This window comes from Malaclemys terrapin, chromosome 7 (genome assembly GCF_027887155.1).
Source record: "Malaclemys terrapin pileata isolate rMalTer1 chromosome 7, rMalTer1.hap1, whole genome shotgun sequence".
In the NCBI taxonomy this organism is placed as follows: Eukaryota; Metazoa; Chordata; order Testudines; family Emydidae; genus Malaclemys; species Malaclemys terrapin.
In genome coordinates this window covers 41,852,779-41,877,572 of record NC_071511.1, presented here as the reverse complement: position 1 = coordinate 41,877,572, position 24,794 = coordinate 41,852,779, and the positions used below count along the sequence as shown (strand labels likewise).

At 38.4% G+C, this 24,794-nt stretch overlaps 1 protein-coding gene across 5 annotated transcripts; it reads left to right on the top strand.

Annotated features, from left to right (window-relative positions):
* The first annotated feature begins 217 nt into the window (after positions 1 to 217).
* NOL8 (nucleolar protein 8) lies at positions 218 to 24,794 on the top strand. 5 transcript variants are annotated; one of them, XM_054035908.1, is made up of 17 exons: positions 218 to 272; positions 2,483 to 2,666; positions 2,855 to 2,917; positions 4,127 to 4,205; positions 5,612 to 5,759; positions 7,294 to 7,365; positions 8,712 to 10,736; positions 11,059 to 11,175; positions 14,311 to 14,430; positions 15,624 to 15,708; positions 16,693 to 16,837; positions 18,285 to 18,368; positions 18,922 to 19,211; positions 20,065 to 20,191; positions 22,676 to 22,746; positions 24,009 to 24,091; positions 24,444 to 24,794. In XM_054035908.1, the coding sequence occupies exons 2-17, from the start codon at positions 2,528 to 2,530 to the stop codon at positions 24,495 to 24,497; spliced, it is 3,702 nt and encodes a 1,233-aa protein (XP_053891883.1). In that variant the 5' UTR covers positions 218 to 272; positions 2,483 to 2,527; the 3' UTR covers positions 24,498 to 24,794. The 5 variants fall into 5 exon arrangements, with proteins under 5 accessions (XP_053891883.1, XP_053891881.1, XP_053891886.1 ...); XM_054035906.1 differs by lacking the exon at positions 218 to 272 and adding an exon at positions 296 to 435; XM_054035909.1 differs by lacking the exon at positions 218 to 272 and adding an exon at positions 307 to 361.

Below are 24,794 nucleotides of genomic sequence, written 5' to 3'. Positions count from 1 at the left end.
CCCCGCGTTCTGGTCTCTGTGGGTGAGCCCGAACACAGTCTGCGCGAGCCAGACGTGTGTGCCAACTATACCCGGCCGGCCAGGAACAGTGAGCCGTTGGCGGCTGCCGTAAGCGAATGGGGCTTTGACGGAAGTGGTAGGGGCTATAGGCACTAGGAACCTTGTTTTCTAGTGTGTCCCGGAAGCGGGGTGGGGGAGCTGAATAGAGACGTATCCAGAAAAAGCGTGTATGTGAGGAAGGAGTCGCTACGTTTCCTGGTTGGACACGTGCGGTATGTGAACCCGTTGCGTGTCCGCCCACGATCCGTGTAGTCTGCCTCGGGAGGTCTTCTCGGCGGGTGGTCGAGTCTCTAGCTCGGAGGTCAGGGCTGTTGCGGTGTCTTGGTCAGGAGTCTGGGGCCCGCGCTGGGAGGCTCTTTATTGTTCGTTTCTAAGGTGCCACACGTACTCCTGTTCTTTTTTCTTTAGAGAAAAGCCCCGGTAGAAAAGCCACCGAGACCGAAAGAGGTTTGGGGGCCTTGTTCCGTCCTGGAACTGTGGGTGGCCCCGTCTCTGTCTTTCCATCTGCGCTCCTCCCTATTCCCGGGCTTGGGGGGCCCGCGTCTCTGTCCTTTCCCCCGCCCTCCCCATTCCCAGACTGATTTTTTTTTTTCAATTCAAATTTGTCACAATGTAGTGAGGGTAATGCGGCGAAACTCGTACAGCTGAAGGTTTGTGTTATCTCTGATGTTTGGATAGATGTGTAGTTTTCTCACGCACACATATCTGTTTTTTTCTTACACAAATTATAAAAAACGCAGTTTTTATTGTTAGTAGCTGCATGTGTCAACACTGGGCGGTCTAAATATAATGAACATTCCATGACATTGAATGGTAACAAATCTAAAAACTGATAAAAGGAAAAGGTTTTTTTTTTATTTGGTGCATTTATTAGCCTAGCAGACTCTTTGAAATAAGTTGCAGGATTGGACATTTCTCCGGGGTGTTGAAAAAAGTAATAGGATATTTCTAGTGATAGTGAGACCATCCTCCCCTCTATGAATGTGGGTTTTTTTTAAGTGTAGTGTTTGGTAGGGACATTAACTCTTCAGAGCACCATTCTCTAACCAATGGTTGTAGAAAGAAACTTCTCCAATGGGCAGGATATTCTTTAATCAATAATTGCTCTTGTCAGGGTTTCTTGCACTTTCTTTGAAGCATCTGGTGCTGGCCACTATAAGAGGAGTCAGGTCTAGATTGACCATTATCTGATCCAATATGCCTAAATATAGGCACCTAAATACAAGTGGCCTTATTTCCAGAGGTGTTGAGTACCCACAAATACTATTGTAACTTATGTGGGGTTATCCATAAGTGCCCAGCATATGTGACAATCAGTTCACTTTCGTTTAGGTGCCTAAATATGGATTTAGAACCTAATTTTAGTTACTCTCGTGCTAATAAATTCATAGCAAAGTCATCTAATATAATATTCAGGTAATTCGTTTGCTATATTAGTTTGAAATCTAGCCTTTTTCAAGAGAATTTAAAGTAATTCAGGTATTGCTTCTGCCCTGAGGCTCCTGATGGTAGGTTTTGTTTGTTTTGTTTTCCAGTTACATTTTACTATTCTTTAACATGTTTTTCTCTCCACTGTTCTGTGAAAGACCCACACACAAATGATGGAATTGACTGATTTATCATACAGAGTGCTGTCGAATGCACAATGTAAACAAACTGGAAAGATACTTTTTGTCTCATGTTTTTCAGTTATGGTAATTTTAGCTGTTAATTAGAACAATAGTGTAAGATACTTAAGCTATTTTCCTTTGTGTTATAAAAAGATTTGCTTTTTCCCACAAAAGAAACAGAGGAGTGCTTTCTGATACTATGTCTTTAAACTTATTAAATGTTCTATAAAATGTTTAAAATGAACAGGTGGGGCAAATTGAGCACCTGATTAATTATGGGATGTTGGTCAAAAACAACTCTTACAAATACAGTCTGCTTAGGAACTGATACGTCAGAAGAATTTATAGTATTATCAATTGTGGGTTTTCTTGGTCACTTATACTGAGTATCCCAGTGTTAAACCTAATGATCCAGCAAATGCTCCTAGATCAATTTACCATTGGGATCATCACAAGCCCTTTTAGTGGACTTTCATTATTTTAACCTCATTCTCTCTACTTGACATATTCCGATTGTTAAATAAATCATATTCTGTTTTGAATAAGCTGCATTTACCATGGGTCACAACAGAAGATTTCATAGCAGGGACCAAGTCCTGTTGGAGTTGTTGAGTTAATATGGTTGGTGAAACAAGGGCTGGTAGTCATGTGAAAAAGTGGTCTGAATTGTGGGATTCCACTCTGAGAGAAGTGCAGGTTTAGGGCTATCACTTGGAAGTGCCCACCGAGTGACTGAGAAAGAGATCACAGGTGCAGCTCACCCCAGAACCACAAAAACCATTAATACTGATTTTTTTGTTGCCTTTTTACAGAAGGACAAAACATACATCCTAAATGAGACAGTGTGACTTTTTAATATGGAGAAAAAACAAGTTTTAAAACGTTTATATGTTGGAGGACTTGGCCATACAGTTTCTGAGGCTGAACTGCAGGAAAGATTCAGCAAGTTTGGAAATGTTACAGATACGGAAATTGTTATCAGGAAAGATGACCAGGGTAATATTTTCATTTCGCTCGTTAGAAGTGCAACTGTTCTTTACTTCAACTAGTAATGAAAAACAACTTCCATTTCAAAACTACTACTTTTCCTTAAGCATCTGTAGAGAACACATGCTTCAATTTTAAAAACAAAAAATTACAGTTTTATATACAAAAGTAACCAAATGTTTCTGATTATTGACCAGGGAACCCTATGAAAACTTTTGCTTATATCAACATTGGCATTTCTGAAGCAGATCTTAAAAGATGTAAGTACACAAATTATATTTGTTGCAGTTTATTTTAATCCCTGTAAACTAAGGATGTAACAAATACCTGAACCTGCACTTACCTGCTCAGACCGCCATTGAAGTAGAGGACATAGCTTTTTTGTCTTCATCTGTACCTCTTAATTTCCCTCTGTCATTTGCTATTTCATTCTTCAATTCTATTTAGCTCAGTTAGTTTAGGAATCAATGTTTATGGAAGATGCTCTTCAAAATAATGTATTTTATTGAAGTATCTGTGTTTTTATGTTACGAGGTGGAGGCAATGGTCTTATCAGAATAGCCTAGTGGGTGGCGGGAGGGGGAGAGAGAGCGAAGTGCATATGTTAGCCTCTTAGTGAGAAGGTTTAGAAAATGAGCTTAAACATATTTTCTTCTCTTTGATACATTGATACTTGTATATGACATTAGAATTGACTGAGACTAAAGGGAATAAAGAATGATGGGTTAAGCAAAATTTATTTTCCTTAAGGAGGTCAGTTTAATTCTTTTAGAACGGAAATACAGATTCCCAGTCTCTTCTGCTAGGCAGATGAACATTACAAAACTTCAACTCCTGTGTAATCTGCAGTCAGCCAGTTGAGATTATTTCAGCACAGTTATCTGCACCCGAAGACGGGGGTTGATAATGTACCTTTGAAAAAGGACAAGGGAAACTTTCTTTTTAAGGGTAGGCCATCTTATTTAAACATAATTAAGAATCAGCCTAAAACTTTGTGCTTCCCTTAATCTCTTTATATGGAATAAGGACTTCCCTCCCAATCTCCATCTCTCAGTATTGCCAGTGTGTCTGCCAGTGCTTGTAGGATCTGTTGGGAAGGAGGGAAAGAAAAGTAAATCCTATTTGAAGATACTGTGAGAGGCCTGGATAGAGTGTGACGGGAACCTAAGAAAGTAGATGTATCTGAATTTTTGAATCCTTATTTGGAATGAGCTATTTAATCTTTCAGTGTTTGTTTATTACTGGCTAACTTACTCTTAGTCAAAATAGGGTTTGGATGTTGAAAATATCTTTTGCTTTCCATATTAGACCCTAAAGTTGCTACCCGTAATCAACAGAGTAGTCTAATTGAGTGCAGGATCAGTCTCATAATGCTCCAAAATATAGCAAAAAGAGACATGATTAAAAACATTTCTTAAATATTTTATGTGTGGATAATAGTCATTTTCTGTCTAATGCTTGTTTCCTAGGTATGTCCATTTTAAATAAAACAAGGTGGAAAGGTGGAACGCTACAAATTGAATTGGCCAAAGAAAGCTTTTTGCACAGGTAATGTTAATATACAAATGTATATTGTTGCTGTCGAACTACGTTGCCACATACTGTCTAGGGTGACTAGATGAGATGAAGAAAATATCGGGACACGGAGGGGGCTCAAAAAAAAAAAAAAAAAAGCCAAGTGCTGCCGGCCACGCAAAATATCAGGGCAAAAAATTGCGTCCCGACCAGAGATCAGTCGGGACGTCTGGTCACACTAATACTGTCAAATATATATATATATATATATATATATATATATATAATATATATGGCCCTACCAAATTCACGGTCCATTATGGTCACTTTAGCAGCCATAGGATTTGAAAATTGATAAATTTCACGTTTTCAGATGTTTAAATCTGAAATTTCACTGTGTTGTAACCGTGGTGGTCCCGACCCAAAAGGGGATGGGGGAGGGTGTCACAAACCTGTTTGAGGGAGCTCATGGAATTGCCATCCTCACTTCTGTGCTGCCTTCAGAGCTGGATTCTAAAGGCAGCAACCGCAGAGCTTCCTGCAGCCATAAGATGATCCCAGAGAGGGAGGTGGGGCTGATCATTTCCTCCCTCCTCACACCCTGAGCAGCTGTGCAGGGGAGGGACAAGTCCTGTCCCTCTCCTACCCAGCCAGAGCTACAAGCCCCCTTTGCTGGGGCGCTCGTAGGAACAAGGGGACATCACATTTCATGGAGCAAGGCTTATTTCAAGGTCCGCAACACGTTTTTCACAGCCGTGAAATTGGTAGGGCTATATATATATAATATAATTTTGCAAAATACAAATGAACCAGTGTCTGAATAATTCATCCTACCAATTTTAGATGTACATGGCCTGAGTTTTTACCTTTATATTTGTCAAATACTGTATTAAGTAAACTTTTTGACAGCTTGTTTGTAAGAGGCTCTAATTAAAGAATGCTCTTCTATAATGAACCTGCAAAAGCCACTGGATATTGCTTTCCCTTCAAATCCAAGTAAATGGGATTTTAACAGACTTAATAATAAAGAAATAACGTCTAAGAAGATAGTTTGGGTACTACAGTGTTTTGTATTTTTTATATTTGTTAATTTGCCCACTTTGCAGTTTTCCCTTACCCTTTTCCTATATGTTCTCCATTAGCTGCTTTAAATGTTTATTTATTTTTCATTGAAACTGCTACCATACTGGTACATTTGTGGCATGCTTATTATACCTGTTATATTCATCTTTATTAAAAAGTTAGTTGGGAGGGAGCCTTGTTCCTGGTTTTAATGTGAATTGGCAAAACATATCTTCGATATGTTTCACATTGGCTCAGAGTGAATGGTTGTCCATAAGTGTAAGAGATCCATCACTAATTATGGCTTTACACACAGATACTTTTTTATTTTTGCTTTTATGTCATGGTAAGCTTAAACCATGCACTGCCTGATACAGATTGGCGCAGGAGAGACAAGAAGCAAGGTTGAAGAAGGAAAAGCCACATACGGATGGCAAGGGAAATCTGTTGGAATCACTGAATAAAGCTGGAGTTGTGAATTTTCACATGAAAGCAGTGCCAGGAACAGAAGTACCGGATCATAAGGTGTTGTGGGATATCCGTTCTGCTGAGTTAAGACAACTGCATCAGGCACCCTCTTATTTAGCTTTCTAATAAGCTGCTTTCACATTAAGTTTACTTCAGATTTGTATATTTGATTACAGGAGACAATACATACAAGGTGACAGAGTAGCTTTGACTTGTACAAAATAAGCTTCAATTTTATAATCCTTATAAAATATGAGCATAGATACCAGTTTGTTTTTTAGGAGGGGATAGAGCTGGCTATCTTTGCGTCTGTGTATTGTCATTTAAAGTTCATAGCAATGTCTAGAATTAGCTTTTATAAAACATGTAAATCTTGTATATGAGCTGCCTTATATAACACACTCATTTTGGGCCCTGTGATCAGTAGGCCTATTCACAGTGCTTGGCTTTGAGTATGAGTATAAATTGTTGCAGGTTTAGAGCCCATATTGTAGGGAGAGGATAAAGTTTACCACGTTAAGTGAACCATGTTAAGCGAATCCAATTTCCCCATACGAATTAATGTAAATGGGAGGGTTAGGTTCCAGGGAATTTTTTTTCACCAGACAAAAATATCTCTCGCTCTCATAGACCACACCCACCCACACCACACCACACCACACCACACACCCCCCACCTTAGTTGAAGTGGTGAAGTCAGAGGGTGGGATATTTCCCAGGGAATACCTTACTAGTAAATGATGATCTAGCATTCTGCTGAGCCCTCAAGGATTAACACATTGTTGTTACTATAGCCTCACACTCTACAAGGCAGCATGAATGGAGGGAGGGGGAGACAGCATGGCAGACAGAGAGAGAGAGAGAGAGAGATGCGCATTGCTCCTTTAAGTACGCTGACACCACTCTAAGTACATTGCCTTTTTAAGTAGATCAGGAAGTTGACAGCAGCTGCGGCCAGCAAGCTCTCTCTGTCCTGAGCCCTGTCGTGTCCCCACCCTGCCCTATATGGAGAAAGGGTAAGCGGGGGACAGGAGTGGGGGAAGGGGGACACCCTGACATTAGCCCCCCTCCTTCCCTGCACAGCAAGCAGGAGGCTCCTGGGAGTAGCTCCAAGGCAGAGGGCAGGAGCAGCACATTGCAGTGGGGGGGAGGGACAACTAAACTGCCGGCAATTGGTTGCCTGCTGGGCAGCTTCCACACGGGGAACTTAGGGCAACAGGGAGCTGATGGGGGGGGGGGGGGGATTGCCGGTCCACCCTGGTTCCAAGCCCCCACCAGCTAGCTGCAGCGGGCTGCTCTTCCTGCTAGCAGTGGACAAAGCAGGTGGCTACCAAACAACATTATAAGGGAGCATTGCGCAACTTTAAATGAGCATGTTCCCTACTTGATCAGGAATGAAACAATATTAACCGGGACGACTTTAAGTGAGGAGTTACTGTATTAGTATTCCTGTAATTCAGAATCCATTTTGTTTTAGGACTACCTTTTTTTATTTACTGTGATACATTTAATCCCTATTTTTTTTTTTTTTTTTTTCAGTCTGATATAATTTTTTTCACTCGGATATAATTGTATATTTTTCTTTCTTACAGGATTGGGTCGTTAGTAAATTTGGCAGAGTTTTACCCATCCTTCACCTTAAGGGTCGACACAAAAGCAAAATATCCTTTCCTACTGCTTGAGTAAACATTGAATGATCATAGAAACAGTTCCATTATTCTCTCCATTTGTTTACCATCTTTATTGGGGGAAGGAGGTATTTGCATAACAGTCTTCATATTACTGATACAAAATACAGTGCAGTTACTGTCTTTCTTATGTGGAGGTAATTAAAATGTTACGCTTCACAAAGAATGGGTATATATTGGCTAATGATTAGAATTCCAAATTTTTCTCTTGCCATTATGGAAAGGATCAGAGTGCAAAAAACAAATGGACTCACCTTAAATATGTTTTTGCTAAAAAAAAAAACAGAAAAGTGTTCCTCCGGTGCTTGATTACTTGGTGGCTTCATCCTAAATCTTGCAACAAACTTGCATCAATTTGATGGATAGTTACAGGTTGCATGTAACTCACTTAAAAAGTTCAGAAAACATAGCTTTAAAAATAATCGTCTGTGATGGATGTGGAGTTGCTATATAAATACTCTGATGTAATAATTTTATGAACAGTGTACGTGACCTGGTCGGTACAGTGAAGTTATTTTATACTGGGTTATAAGACTCATCTGCAGGAATGTATTGATCTAGCTTAATCTAGTTTGCAGGGGGGAAAGCAAGGAAAGCAGCACAACAATTACAGATAACCTCCTAGCAAACACTGGAGGGCAACTGCACAATGTGGGGGGCCGAGGGGGAGTTATGAGCTTAGAGGATCCTATATCTTGTCTCCAATGAAGATGCAAGCCTTGTTTTGCCAGGCTGGAAGCCTGGAGATCAAAAGGACACTAAATAGTTAAAAGCCATTCTCAGGAGGGAAAGGGTGGGGTCAATATGCTGAGAGACAGGCTGACACACACAGAGGCTCTCATAAGGAGTTGGGCCTTTCCCAGAGCCAGGGAATAGTAAGCCTTAGGGAGAGGCAGGCATGTGTATACACTGCTTTATTGTTCTAAGATAATTTTTAATGCTTTTGTTATAAAATATTATTTGCTTTACAAGGGCTAATGGTTAATTGACACCATTGTCATTGCTCCCAAATGGAAGAAAACTACCAGGTGGTGAACATAAGGTATGTTCACATAGTCACAGTTGATCACAGGGGACTGCATCCCAAAGCCTTGTCTGAGAGACGGAGAATTCTGTGATTCCTCCCTTATAGGGGGGTGATGGGTGAAGCTTGAGATCTAAGGGAGCTGCACTCAAAGGAACAAGGAGGGTTCAGAGGTGCAGTTAGTCCAGTAACTGTGACAACATCTATTGTTCTTGTCCCTATAACTTAAGTTGTTACTTGCTGAAAAGTGGAAGCCTCCTTGGTTTTATTTTTATTCCTTAACTCTAACTATAACATAATGAAATATGACCCATCAAAATATTGCCACAACCTTAAAAAGCTGGAGCAAGACTTGACTGACACAGTTCCCATATCGAAGCTCACTTGGCAGTTGGAAGGTGGAGATGACAGCATGAGCAAGAAACGACGAGGAGAGTTCCCTGAAATTAAAAAAACACCAAAAAAAATGAGGATACAGAGTAGTGAAAATTTAAATAAAACACCAGGTCGCCACTTGCAATCAAAAAAAGCAAACTTAACACAAACAAAATTAATCCAAATGTCAAACTCCAAATCAACTGGTCTGTCTAAATTACTTCAGACACCTAGTCTTAATAGTATTGACGTGAAAGGGAAAGAATTATTTCTGGATAAGAACCTGGCATCTGGTGTTAAGACTAACAGGAATACAAACAGCATTTCAGACAGTGATATTGATTCTGAAGAAGAAATCAGGGCAATGATAGAGAAAGAAAAGGAAATACAGAAAGCTAAAACAAATGTTGAATCTGAAAGTGATCTTTTGGAAGTTGTGGGGGATAATTTTGAGCTAAAATACAACACTCACTGGTCTTTAATCAATCCAAATATTATGAAGAAAGTGAGTAAGGGATGTAACAGACAAGGAAAGACTATTGAAAATGACACGGATTATGATTCAGCAGATACAGATGAAATTATTGCTGTGACTAAAACTCCAGATAAAAACAGTGTGAAAACTAAAATTCCAGGAGATTCTGAGCTGGTGAAAATGCAAAGGAGGGATACTGTTAGGAATGAAACTTTCAAAAACGACAAAAGCGTTGATTCTGCAAATGATTCCTTTGTGTTGTCACCAGATAAGTTAAGAGAAAAAAATAACAAAAAAGTAGTGCATAACAAAACAGCAAAAGTCTGGGCTTCTGAACTACAGGACAACAGAGCTGACAGCAAGTCTGGGTCTACTAGTTTTGATTCAGAGCATGAAGCAAGTGAATCTGAAGCTGACTCTGATTATGAAGACATGATGCAAAACTGTTACCGCCTAGATCTTACGTTACATGAGTTAGAAGCAATAGCCACTGCAAGTATTGAATCTTCACAAGGAGACATAGAAGGCAAGCGGAGGGATAGTCAGTGCAAAACTGACGGTAATATTAGTGACGCCAAGTATAATAGAAAAATTTATGAAATTGACTCTACAACTAAAACATCTATTAATCCTGAAGATATAGTTGCTGCCATTTTAGAGGGAGAGGAGAGTGCTGATGATAAGCCAATGGAAAATATCTCCAGTTTGAAATTTCAGCCTTTCAGAGGAATAGGATCATTATGTGACAATCAGAATTTTGAGGAGATGAGCAAGGAAGGTTCTTGCAGCTGTAAAAGAAAATATAACCAGAATGCCTCAAGTCTTGTTGATTTGAAAAATAAATTTTTAGAAGAGGTTTCAAAACCAAACTGTTCTTGTTATGGGAAACACTCAGCTCCCAGACAGTCTAGTCGTTCCATAGTGTCTTCACTTGAAGACAGAAGTGTGAAAAAGAAGCAAAATACTCTCAGCAACCAGATCAAGAAGGTGTCAAATTCCCAATATTCAGAAGGTGGAAGTGAAAAGCCTATTTGGAAACCACCTTCATTACGAGAGAATAACTACTTGAATTCTCATGCAGAAGCTCAAACAGCAAACAGAGGAGACAGTGGGGACTGCACCACAACTAGTATCATTGGAAGCGAGGAGGGAAGCATTGACACAGATAGTGTTTTATCTGTCGCACAGAAACACATTAAATGTGAATTGGAAAGCCCAGACTCTCTTGCTGAGAAACCAAAGAAGGATGCAAGCAGTAAAGGTTCAGCCTCTAAATTTCAGAAATGTGAGAACCATAAGAAAAGTGTTCACAAAAGTAAAGAAGAGTTTTGCATTCCTACTGCTATCTCAAGTGAGTCAGATGTAAAGGAGAAACAACTGCAGGATAATCAGAAGAGGCTGGCGGCTGTACAAGAGAGACAGAAAGAGAGAGAATTACAGAAGAAACTTATTCAAGGGGCTCTTCTGAACCTGGTAAGTATGCTTTCAGCTTGTCTCTGAACAGTTAAACAGTACTGAAAGAATACTGGTTTAATAAGTATCTCCAGTATGTGTTCTCTAAGATGTTGCTGTGGTTTGAATCGTGTTTGAGAGCAGCGCCTATCTTCTTTGCCAGATTGATTTTTAGGATATGTCCAAAAAGGTGTATACTGGGAAGTCATGGGATTTTTTCCAGAAAACACAATTAGGTGAATTAATTACATTCTCTACTGTTGTAAATGTTCCCAGCAGTAGTTCCCACGGTATATAACCAATGTTTGGCATGTTAAACTTAACAATGTCTCTCCTTTTCCAGGAAAGCCAGTCAGCAAGCAAGCATAAGCACATTGTATTTGATTCAGATGGAGAAAGTGAAGCTGAAGTAGAAGAGAAGTCTAAGGAAGAAGTGACTATAGGAAATCTGCCTGAAAAAGTAAGTGGCTTAGAAACAAGTCCAGCCTAATTTCTAAGAGGGCATTCACTTACCCAGTTTGCTAGTATGTATTGTACTGAAGAGCAACACCTACTCGTATTCAGAGTTGAGATCAAATCTTGAATATTGTCCTTTTGTACTAATGGATATAAAATAGATGACACAAAATAAGTGGTGCATATTCGTAGAGTTAAAACATTAATTTATAAATTAAAGACGATGCAAATTTTGGAGTATCTTTTTGGAAACTGAAAAAATCAGGCACTCTACTAGATAAAATAACTTGTATAAATTGATTGCAGTGCATTGTTCACACAATATCACAACTCACAAACCGTAAGAGCAATGGTCTCATGGAGAGGCTTGCATGTGGTTATGCTAGAACTCCACTTCCCACTGTTGTCAGTTAAATAAAAGGAAAAGATTTGAATTGCCCAGTGTTGTGCAGAGAGTAAGTGGTGGAAAAAGGACTGGAAATCTGGAGTTCATGATTCTATCATCTAACCACTAGCCCTCACTCCATCCCAAATAATGTAACTCAAAAACCAACAAATAATGACACTGAAATACACGAGCTAGGTTACGCTTCTTAAAATAAATCAGAATGTCAAGCCTGTCATGCATTCCAATTTATTGGAGCCTTGTTTTTATTTGGTATTGGTTTTGGTAACTGAGTAGAAATGTATCTTATTGTTTTTAACTGTAGTGTAAGATTTTGACTGTACACTGGACGAAAATGGGCTTTTGCTATCTGAACAATAGGCATATTCTTTTCTATGTTACCCACTGTTCAGAATGCAGAGGGATTTTTGCTTATTAATTGAGCAACTGTGGTAAAATTACATCTGCCATAGATTCTTTTCATTTACTACATATAAAGTGGAGGATAAATTTTAAATTGGCCCTCTTGGGTTTTAAAATGACTGATGGTGTAGAGTTTGAGTAAATTTTGAGAATTTCACTTAATCAATATCTTTTGTAACACCACCTCTCTTCAGGGGTTCCACCATCATGCAGTAGGTCAGCAGCTGATGATGCGTTTGAGAGTGAACTTCCTCTCCCTTAACATCTTTCATTCTATCCACTTTTAAAGCCTGAACTGAAAGTTTCTTTCTTTTTCAAAGGTGTTTTAAAATTAGGGCCACTGTCAATGTTCAGTGTAAAACACCCTTTCTCCCTCCCATCCCTTTGTTTTCCTGACTTCAATTTAGAGGTTAGTTTACTGCATTGGGGTCCTTGCTCCACATTGTGAGTGTTGTACAGTGGCCCAAACTCTGTGGTGGGGAGCCATAATTATTCTGGAAGACTTGGCTGTGACATTCTTGGCTGCTGCTGCTGAGTGTCACTTACAACTGCATTACATTTTTCTTGACTTTTATCATTTCAATTATATTTGTCAAGTAACTTCCATTGTATTGTAGATTTCGTAAAGCGAAAGGCAGTCTGTGGAGGCTGTTACTTAAAAACTGGATCTAAAACTCTTTCCTAGAATAACATTTTTCAAAATCCAAATTAACATTTTTATGAAAGCCTAACGGCCACTGTGAAACCTAGAGAAAAGCAAGTTTAAATGAAATACTGCTTCATGATAAGTATCAAACTGTTTTTATTGAATATATGGATTTGAGAGGGTAAAGTGTCATCTGCATCACCAGTGAAATACCTTCATTAAAGGCATTTCACAAATACTAAGCAGATACGCAGTTGCAAGAATGTGAAGTGTGTAACTGTGACCATGGTGCCTGGAGGGGCTACACTGAGGCTGTTTATTCTGGGCAAACTGCAAATAATAGGGTAGATGATCCCCAGAATTGGTGGTTTATTTTATGATGACATTTCACCAAGCCAGTAACCATACAGTGTCCATTATACCTTACTGGTTACCAAGAAGCCAAAATACAGTCCCCTTTGGTTCCCACCCAGACAGCCAAGTCTAATATAGTGAGGATTTATTAATAAAAAGAAAGTTGCTATGGTTAAAAGATCAATATACATAGAGATATGAACAAAGTTCTTAGATCAGTTTCATAGCAGAGATGGTAAGGCTGCTGATTTGTAAAAATCCTTCTGTAATCAGTTTAAAAGCCTATAGTCAAATAGGCAGTCCATGTGCTGAGTTTGTTCAAATGCTTCCATGAGACTTGCAGGGTTAATCGAGAGTAGACCTAGAGACCTCATACTTGTAGGCTGAGATTTTCCCTGTCAAAGTTTTAAACAGATCTGCGATAAAATAGGATCAGGCCCAACACTTCCTTTATAGCTGAAGTTAAGTGAATAAGCCTTTTGACAGCAAATAATCACAGCTGGCCTTCCTTGAATGAAGAACAGGTAATGTACATTGTTGCTTTGAGGCTAATCTGTGTTTCCTAGGTATACAATGGTAACTAGTTATATTTATTAGCATAAGGCAATGAACTATCAAACAGTTCACAGGTAGTTTACTACAAATTTCAAAGAGAAGTGTGGCCAATAACATTATTATATCACAAGTCCTATCTAAATTATAATTTCCCCCTTTTGATCTCTGAATCAATAGAATTCAGGTATGAAACATAGACAGCTAATTAGATCACATTGTTAAACTTCTAACAAGATACAGTTAAACAGACAAATATGATTAGTATTTATTCTAGATTCTCTAACCATATCAAGGATTCTAGTCAACTTGTAGATAGTTATTAAAGCTATGTCAAGGAATGACCATATTTACTATTTCAATACTCTTCTAATATGTCCTTAAGAGTTGCTTTCAGGTCACCCAGCCTGCTGGTTGTTTAACTCTTGCTGTCTCAGCATCACAGTAACTTATAGGATAAAATCATAGGGAAAAGTGCGGTTACTGTATACAGAAATGTGCTCCTGCCACACTTGAATGATCACAACTATAAAATAAAATTACCAAAGAATTGTCTCAGAACATGTAAAGCAGCTGTAATCTCTTTTTACAAGTATTCATGGACATCAGTAATTAGTAGAAATAAATGCGATATCATGAGAGTGTTGGCCTCCAGCTGTTTTGGGAAAGTCATACAAAACAAGTGGGTAATAGTTGATAGTGTTCTTAGAACTACTTATTATAACTGTTTCCTCAGTTTGTTTTTTGTTTTTTTTTTTTTTTGTTATTAAACAATTAAGGAATTTACTAGTAAAATTTCTGGGAAGTTGTTTGAGAGCAGTGACGATGAGCAAGATGCTACAGGTGAAGATGACAGATTCCAAATCAAAGCCCAGTTTGAAGGCAAAGCTGGTGAGAAGGTTAGTGAACCTATTTAATAATATCTGCAGTTACTTAAATAGGATGGTGTTGGCAAAGTTATGGTAATACCTGAGTTGGAAAAGTCCATTTAGATGTAGAGGAATAATGTTTTCTCCATGATGTAACTGCTCATTCCCAAACCTCCCAAGCTGAAGTCAAATGGTATTTTCAAAAGAGATTTATTAGAGTTTCTCAAATGTGGTCACCGTGGCCAAATGCAGCCACCAGGGACTCTTCTTGTGGCCACAGCCTCCTGGGCTGGAAGGGCAGGGGCCAAGTAGCGGCCCCTCCCTGTTGCTCCTGGAGGCCCCCCCTTGGTGTTGGTTACTGGGGTCACCAGCAGGGGTTGGGCCCTGCCACCACACCCCCCCCCCCCCCCCGGGAGACACCTAGGGCGCAACACTGGAGAAGCAGGCACCCAGTGAGTTTCCCCACATTCCCAAGGGGAGTTGGGCTCAGGCTTTGGGGTTTAGCCCTGGGGTGGTGGGGTAGTAGGTTTTGACCACGGGGCTTCGGGCTCCGGCTGTGTGGCAGCAGGCCCTAGGCTCCGGTGGCAGGGCTTCAGGCTTTAGCCCCCCACTACCTCCCCTGGCCCCCCATCCAGGGCTTAATTTGTTCCCAGACTTGCCAGGGCTAAGTAAGCCCGTTGTGAAAAGTGATACTTGTATGTTTAATATCACTTTTCACAACAGACTTACTAGCTAGCAATGAATAAATTACAATGATTTGGATGTGTCTATGTGCATATTTATTTGCTTTTCCTAAAGCTAATTAAGTATTTTAGGAAAAAATGACAGTCACTAGCAAGAGTTGGTGGCCGCACTCTGAGGTCACTAAAAAATTTTCTCCGGAGAACCTCTACAGTGAAAGCTTATGTTAACTCATGGCCATGATTCAAGTTAAAAGTGTTACTGCTTGTCTGATTGTAATAAAGTTTTTAAATTTAAATTAAATTAATGGAGATATCCTATCTCCTAGAACTGGAAGGGACCTTGAAAGGTCATCGAGTCCAGCCCCCTGCCTTCACTAGCAGGACTAAGTACTGATTTTGCCCCAGATCCCTAAGTGGCCCCCTCAAGGATTGAACTCACAACCCTGGGTTTAGCAGACCAATGCTCAAACCACTGAGCTATCCCTCCCCCCTGGACTGCATACATTTAATCTTAATTTTTTTGTTTTGTTATCAATGTAGCTCATGCATTTACAATCACGCTTTGGCACAGATGAAAGATTTCGTATGGATGCTCGGTTCCTTGAAAGTGGCAGTGAAGAGGAAGGTAAACATTTTCTCTTATTTTCCATAGCAATTTGTAGTCCCAACTAATTAGTAATAATAGAGAGGCATGATGGGTGTAAGTTTTTGAATATTTAGAATTACTTATTACACATTTCTCTTCTCTGGATTTAGCCTCATGGGAAGGTAATGTAAAAGTAAGTAGTACTGGCATCTGTAATTTAGAGAACATATTTATAAAATGCCCCATTTAGCTACTGGAAACTCTAGTTTGGGGTGTATGTGGGGGTGTATTTCCTTGTTAGATGGTCAACATTTAAAAAAAATTCTTTGTTATAGGATGATACCAAAATAAATGTATTGCATCTTTCACAAGATAAGGGGGTACCATTAACCAGAGTAACCTTGCTTATTGCTTTTTTTATCCCTTGGGTATACTTGGATTTTATGTATCTTGCAGTACCATGCTATTCAATAACCACAAGGGGGAGTGTTGTCAATTGAGTTGGTTGAAAATTGCAAAAATATTTTCCTGAAAAGAAAATTTTTTGGCAAAAAAAAAAAAAAAAAATCCTATCAACACAAAACAAATACATTTCAAACAAACCAACCCTGTTTTTAAAAAAAAAAAAAAAAAAAAAAAAAAGTCAAATTTTCAGCCAATCCTACTTCTCACTTGGATATTTTTGTCTATAACCCAAGAAATGTCCCTTAACAGCCTTAAATGACAATGGCTGGGTAAATAATTATCAAATAAAAGAAAATCATGGGACAGAAAATGATTAAATCTTTATCTTTCATGTCAAATTAATGCCCATACCCCCTCATAAACAAAGCTTGACCATAACTTGAGGAGAAAACAAAATGGATTGTTTAAAAAGTTTTAAAATAGGGAGGAATAGAGAACGTGGCCCACACCTTTTAATGTAAAATTCTGTGAGCTTCTTAACTAACTTCCTAGTGGTCTAAATATTGGGAGAATGCTTCAAGGAGTCATTTCATAGCGGTTTTTATATATTTTTCCTAGAAGAGGCAAAGAAAGTGAAGACAGATGAGGAAGGAGAACTTGCTGCTGAGAAAAAGAAAAACCTGGAGATATTGGGAAGTCTCTTGCAGATCAACCTAGAACATCCTAAATCAAGCAAACTGGCAACAAATACCAAAAAATTCAAGTATGGATCCTGCTTTAGCACCTTGTCACGTGCATGGAAAGTCCCCTTTGAATTCAGGCTTTCCATCCCATTCTGACAATAGATATTATTGGTGATAATCATTATTTATATAGTGCCATTGTGCATGAGACTTTATGGGTTAATAAAATGATCTCTCTGCCCCCCAAACAGCTTAAAATCTACCACATTTGTGTGCTTCCTTATTTTCTTTTCCCCTCCAAAAAGAGACAAACTCAAAATGGCTAATTATACTGAAAAGTTGAATAGTGGGTTAATAGACTAGACTTTGATTTCTGTAGACTGCGATGGATGTTACTGGCAGCATGCAATTGCCATTTCTGCTCTTCATCAACATCAAATGTTTTGTAAAAACATACAGTCTCATTTATAGCCTGTCCTTACTACTGTTGGGATGTTTCTTTTGTGTGTTAGGAGTGGATTCTCTACCTCCATCCCACATGTTCTAACTTTCATTGCCCAAGGAAGCCACAATTTCTAGATGCAGTGCATTTAATAATACATTTCAAAAATTGAACTCCTATCTGTATCTTTAATCCATACATTTGGCGGAGCAATCCATCTGTGGGCTGAATTAGTACAAGAATGATTATTTTTAATGGTGGTGTGTTGAGGTATTTTTCAAATAATATATTTTCAATTCCAACTTCCATTTTTGGTGAATAGCCCGGTTTGGTAGGCAACTGTGTCACAATGCTTATTTTACAATTGTATGAATCTTATAAAGATTTTTATGTATTTCCTAACGATATTCTCAACAGATTCAATGGCCTCCTTTCCTGGAATTTTTGCTTGACAGAAGTCAAATCACCTATTTTGTTTGGGTTAACTTCTGTAATAGCATAAATTAACAACTTTTAATTTCACAGGGCAAGAGGGGCCTGTGTGTGGAACAGAATATTTGGTTGAATATTTTATATTGTCTTTAGGCTGGATGGAATATTGCAATCAGGCTGTTTTCCTCTGATCTAAAGTTTGGACTTCATTAGCTAATTTCAAGAACATTTTCGATTTTAAAAAGGAAAACAACTTCCAAATATACCAAAAATGGAGATTAAGGAGAAATCCGAAACTCTGGATGTAATAACCATAAACTCAGTTAATCTCCAAATGATAAAACATATCTGTGTATTAACTTTGTTTCCTAAAGAATGATGGGCAGGTGTTTAATGTTGAATATTTGAATAATTTGATGTGAAGAGTGCTGTGTGGAATCTTTTTCTTCACAGTACAGACTGTAACACACACTGATCTGCTCTCATAATGCTAATAATTTTTTGACTGTATAAAAACAAAAGTAAGTTCCAATCTGCTTGTGAACACAAATAAGATGAGCCAAAAATGTCATTGCACTTGTCAGTGAGGTTATATTTTATTTTAGACATTTAGTTACAGTATTGCTAAATTCTTCTTCCTCTTATTCATACAGAGATATTAATACCTTGCGCTATGACCCCACAAGGCAAGACCATGCAGTTTTTGAAAGGAAAACAGATACTACAGAAAAAGAGAGGTAATGTCTTCTCACCTCTTGATAGTTGTAAGACAAACTTTCTTCCCCTTGAGGGTTGATTTTTGAAAGTATTTGGAGGCCACAAGCCTGGCACTCTCCTTGCTTACTCTGCTGTTCCCTTTGCAAGTCTCCCCACTCCTAGTAAAATGTAGACACACTAAAGATTCCTTTTAGTACAGTAGTGATGATGCTAGCAATAGATCAGAATTGTCACCAGTCTCTTAAGGTCAAACGTGAATTTTTCCCTTCTGTAGGTGGTTTATCTGTATGATCTGGAGAGAGGAAATAGTTGAAAAATTAGCTCAAATTGATGAGACTGGGATGTAATCCTTTAACTCTTAGGGCATCCTATTACCAGAAACTGAAATTACGAGAAAACAGGAATGCGGAAAAGCAAACTACTTGCTAGTGGATTCAAATATTTCCCTGGATAGGTCTCCTGTAAGTAATACAAATAATCCTCAAAGATCAGCCAAAAGAAAACCTCATACCTTTCAAATGTTTGTCCAGTGCATAATTGGTTTTTTTTTTTTTTAAATAAATATAATTCCAGTAAAGCTAAAAGAAAGAAGAAAAGGGAGGAGGCAGAGAAATTGCCTGAAGTATCTAAAGAAATATACTATGATGTTGCTGTGGATTTAAAAGAGGTATTTGGATCAACAAAATGTGCAACTGAAAAAAGTGAAATAATACCCTGGGACAAACATGACAATGTGGAAGAATCAACTCTGGCTGACCAGCATATATTAAGACTTAATGTTGTGGGCAATGTAGAAGAAAAATCTAGTGGCTTCACATTTTCCTTTTTTGGTGATGATCTGAACAAGTCCGCTGTGAAAGAAGGTAACATTGCAGATTCTAGAACTTTTTTTAATAGTTTGCTTTTACTGGCATTTATTGGTTTTAACATTTGAATCACTTAAGATTATATTTAATAAGATGACACACCAGGTTGTATGAAATCATCGTTCTGTCAAACAGATTAAACAAAACTCATGGACAGATCTGAGCAAAATTTAAAGCAAATTTTTACAATTAAGCAAAACTTGAATATTTCCTTATAGCATGGCATACAGACATTACAAGTAAGATTACTGTGTGGAGCAACTTACGAGTATTATATAGAATCTAAACATATTCTTACAAATCTAACATCTGTTTTGAACACTATTAACATACAAGTGAACTGGTCTACCAGTGTCACAATCTGCATGTAAAGAATTGCTTTCTACTTGGAATTTTGTGCTGTTGGTTTTGGGTGGTGTGTTGTATCGTACAGGGGAAAACAGTTGTATTCTTGTCCTTTTCTCTTCTGTGACAGATCTGCAAAGGCTGAGAATTCTACCTAGGCACTATGCTTATCCTCAGGATACTTAACAGCAATCTCCCTGGCCAATAAGGAGTAACATTGATTGGCTTCAAAGGAGATCTGCTGTTCTCTACTTAAGCCAAAATGATACTGACTGTAGATTTTTGAGGATGGAAATGTAAAACATAGAAAGATAAGTGCCACCGGAGAAGATAAGGTGCCACTGGACTCCTTGTTTTTTTTTATAGAAAGATAGGGAAAATCTGTGTATTCTTCTGAAAGCACAAAAAGGGTCCTTTCCAAATCAGATATTTCACACTTACCTAAACAGAAGTCTCACTTTGTAGTCAGGGGAATGATGAGATTTTTTTGGTGGTACTATTGCAGAGCCCTACGTAATTGAAACAATAAAACCTGCAAGAGTAGCATGGCAAGAGGATCCTCGTTTCCAGGACAGCAGCTCAGAGGAAGATGATGAGCCAGAAGCCTCTGAAAGTGAAAACTGCAAAGAAATGTAAATCTGGTTTTATATTTTGTGGCTATTAAGTACTTACTGAATATCAGGATTTATGTGGCAGCTAGGAAAAAATCCTTTTATTTGGCACCCTCCCAGGTCCACCCCAGCATCAGAGGCCATCATCAAGTGATCCATCCCGTCACCCATTCCCAGCTTCTGGCAAACAGAGGCTACAGATATCATTCTTACCCATCTTGGCTAATAGGTATTGATTGACCTATCCTCCATGAAAGTATCAAGTTCTTTTTTTGAACTTGGTAACAGTTTTGGCCTTCACAACATTGTCTGGCAAAGAGTTCCACAGACTGACTGTGTGTTGTTAGATGAAATACTTCCTTTTGTCTGTTTTAAACCTGCTGCCTATTAATTTCATGTGGTAACCTCTAGTTCTTCTGTTATGAGAAGGAATAAATAACACTTCCTTATTTACTTTCTCCCCATTAGTCAAGATTTTATAGACCTCTATCATATTCCCCTTTAGTCGTCTCTTTTCCAAGCTGAAAAGTCCCAGTTTTATTAATCTCTCCTCATATGGAAGCCGTCCCATACCCTTAATCATTTTTGTTGCCCTTTTCTGAACCTTTTCCAATTCTAATATATCTTTTTTGAGATGGGGTGACCACATCTGCACGCAGTATTCAAGATGTGGGCGTAACATGGATTTATATAGAGACAGTATGATATTTTCTGTCTTATTATCTATCCCTTTCTTAATGATTCCCAAAATTCTGTTTTTTGACCACCGCTGCACAGTGAGTGGATGTTTTCAGAGAACTATCCACTATGACTCCAAGATCTCTTCCTTGAGTGGTAACAGCTAATTTAGACCCCATCATTTTATATGCATAGTTGGGATTATGTTTTCCAATGTGCATTACTTTGCATTTATCAGCATTGAATTTCATCTGCCATTCTGTTGCCCGGTTACCCAGTTTTGTGAGATCCGTTTGTAGCTCTTCGCAGTCTGCTTGGGACTTAACTGTCTTGTATCAGCTGCAAATGTTGCCACCTCTCTGTTTACCCTTTTTTGCCAGCTCATTTATGAATATGTTGAATAGTGCTTGTCCCAGACTCCTGGGAGACACCACTATTTACCTCTCTCCATTTTGAAAACCAGTTACAGATCCCTGAGAGGACCTTCCCTCTTATCCCATGACAGCGTACTTTGCTTAAGAGCTTTTGGTGAGGGACTTTGTCAAAGGCTTTCTGAAAATCTAAGTACACTATATCCACTGGATCCCCCTTATCCACATGCTTGTTGACCCCCTCAAAGAATTCTAGTAGATTGGTGAGGCATAATTTCCCTTTACAAAAATCATGTTGATTTTTCCCCAACAAATTATGTTCATCTATGTGTCTGACAACTCTGTTATTTACTATAGTTTTAACCAGTTTGCCCGGTAATGAAGTCAGGCTTACTGGTCTGTAATTGCCAGGATCACCTCTTGTGTCATATTAGCTATCCTCCAGTCATTTGGTAGACAAGCTGATTTACAAACCACAGTCAGTAGTTCTGCAATTTCAAATTTGAGTTCCTTCAGAATTCTTGGGTAAATACCATCTGGTCCTGGTGACTTATTACTATTTAATTTATCAGTTTGTTGAAAAACCTCTAATGACATCTCAATGTGGGACAGTTCCTCAGATTTGTCACCTAAAAAGAATGGCTCAGATTTGGGAATCTCCCTCACATCCTCAGACGTGAAGACCGATGCAAAGAATTCATTTAGTTTCTCCGCAATGGCCTTATCGTCCTTGAGTGCTCCTTTAGCATCTTGAATGTCCAGTGGCTCCACTGGTTGCTTAGCAGACTTCCTGCTTCTGATGTACTTAAAAATTCTTTTGCTGTTACTTATTGAGTCTTTGGTTAGCTGTTTCTGAAATTCCTTTTTGGCCTTACTAATTAAATTTTTACACTTCACTTGCCAGAGTTTATGATACTTTCTATTTTCCTCACTAGGATTTAACTTCACTTTTTAAAGGATGACTTTTTGCCTCTCACTGCTTCTATTACTTTGTTGTTTAGCCATGGTGGCACTTCTTTGGTTCTCTGTTTTTTAGTTTAGGGTATACATGTAAGTTGAGCCTCTATTATAGTGTCTTTAAAAAGTTGCCATGCAGCTTGCAGGGATTTCACTTTTGGCAATATATCTTTTAATTTCTGTTTAACTAACTTCCTCATTTTTGTGTAGTTCCCCTTTCCAAAATTAAATGCTGCTGTGTTGGGCTGTTGTAGTGTTTTCCCCGCCACAGGGATGTTAAATTTAATTCTATTATGGTCACTATTACCAAGCAGTCCAGGTATATTCACCTCTTGGACCAGGTGCTCCACTTAGGACTAAATCAATAATTGCCTCTCCTCTTTAAAATGCTTAAGTGTTTAGAAAATAATTTGCCTTTCATGGAGGATGATTTTTTGCACTTGGAATGAGATAGTAGTGTCTGCTCGTCTGTCTGAGACTAAAATTTCTTTCTTTCCAGGTCTCAGTCTTTACCACAGATGAAGACGAGTAGATTTTTCTTCTTTTCCAAAGATGATGAAAGATTAAGAGGTACAACTGAACTTATCCAAATTTTTCCTACAGGATGATGGAATTTAAGGAAGAGGCATTGTAACAAATTATATAAGTATAATATTTAATTCATATGGGGTGGTATAAGGATTAATTAGAATGTTTCAGAATTTCAGTATCTGGTCCTGGTGACTTCTTATTGTTTAATTTATCAATTTGTTGAAAAACCTCTAATGTGGGACATCTCAATGTGGGACAGTTCCTCAGATGTGTCCCCTAAAAAGAATTAGAAGGTCCTGTGTTAAAGCTACATTTTGAGAACCGTTAAGGCACTTTATGCTGTAAAACCAGCCATCTGCTTGAGGATCAATTGCAAGGCTCTCCTACTTATCCAAGCATTATTGGAGAAAGTGACTTAAGTTTGCTTTTTTGTAAGGATTGCATAGTGTGGAGTTTCCATTGTCTTTGTCTTGGGACATGTTTGGGTTTTTTAAAAATGTATGGTTAATGCACCTATGTGGTTTGATAGGTACATTATAAATAGACTGCTAGAAGCAGGGTTTAAGGTGAATAAATCTAAAAAAGAAGACACAAGTCCATATTTTCACCAATGGTTTGTTGTTAAAATTTGAGCTAAAACAATGTCTTTCTTTTATAAATTCAAAATAGCTTGTCCTGGTAACTTTCCATACACAAGTTCAAATTACCATATATACTTATTCATTAGCCCGTTCCTTTATAAGCCGACCCTCCCCCCCAGATGGTTAGGTAAAAATATCAAAAACTGTATGACCCTTTCATAAGCCGACCCTATATTTCAGGGGTTGGCAAACTTTGGCTCCTGGCCCGTTAGGGTAAGCCGCTAGCGGGCCTGGACGTTTGTTTACCTGGAGCGTTCACGGGCATGGAGTCCCTCAGCTCCCAGTGTCCACGGTTTGCCGTTCCCAGCAAATGGGAGCTGCGGGAACCACTTGACTGGGAACGGCGAACCGCGGCCACAGGTAGCCGAGGGGCTCCATGCCTGCAGACGCTCCAGGTAAACAAAACTACAATCTATTAGATATTCAATTTAATGATTCCATAGAGTTTAAAACCATCAAATTTTGGCATAGACCCGTTTATAAGCCGACCCCCGCTCTTTGATGCGTCATTTTTTTACGAAAAATACTCAGCTTATGAACGAGAATATACGGTAATTTATAATGTTACTACAATTTTTTCAAACAAAAGCTTATAAGAAAGAAAACGGTTAAGTTGTGTTTAACCTGGCTCAAAGTTGTTCTGATGGATCTCTTGTGTAGATGGTCCTAAGCTATTCTGCAGATCATCAAACCTCAATGAAGAAAAAGATAATTGGGAAAACAGACGTAGATTGTTACTTGAGGTGAGTGATTAAAGCTGTAATTCAGTAATAATTGAAAGAGTTCATTATGATAGGAGGGGAGGAGTTGCTTGTTAAAAGAAGTGGCTTATTTTGTTTATATTAATAAAAATGAATTATTTGGACGTTCAGAATGGCCTAATATCATACCAAGACCAGGGAATTTTGTAAAATAAAAATTAACTGTCTGTATAATATGTACAATTTGTGTTTGATGTCCACTTAAACTATTGATTCCTTATATCTGCCAGAGCTGGCTAATTTCTGTTAAATATACAAGCAAAGCAGATTTCAAAGAGCAATTTTTGAGTTTATAAACTGCATTTAATGCCATTTAACTTTTTAATATTTCCAGGAATGCCGGAAGAAACATAAGGATGCAAGAAGAAAAGTTAAAGCAAAACAATAAGTTTGACAGTGCTAGCCAGCAATGTTTTTTGATAAATGTGTATTGAATTACAACAAAATGAAAATGTCTGGCTTCAGACTTGTGGTCTTTCAAAGGTTTAACAGGGAAAAATATTGCAGCTGAACTGAAAATAAACTGTTAGAAACTTTTCAAATTTTGAACAGCTGTCGGGATAACAGGTCCGTAAATATGGCCATTTTTATCTCTACAGTTGCACTTTTATTGTTATGTGGGGATATCTGTTAATTCAAAAAGTGTGTGTGTGTGTATATATGTGTGTGTGTGTGTGTGTATATA

What these genes read in the sequence shown, in the direction of transcription:
- NOL8 (XM_054035908.1), top strand. Translation starts at nt 2,528, where the DNA reads ATGGAGAAAAAACAAGTTTTAAAACGTTTATATGTTGGAGGACTTGGC. An exon ending in AAGTGGCAGTGAAGAGGAAG is followed by an intron (nt 15,709 to 16,692) that starts GTAAACATTTTC and finishes TATTTTTCCTAG; the next exon opens with AAGAGGCAAAGAAAGTGAAG. An exon ending in GATACTACAGAAAAAGAGAG is followed by an intron (nt 18,369 to 18,921) that starts GTAATGTCTTCT and finishes ATATAATTCCAG; the next exon opens with TAAAGCTAAAAGAAAGAAGA.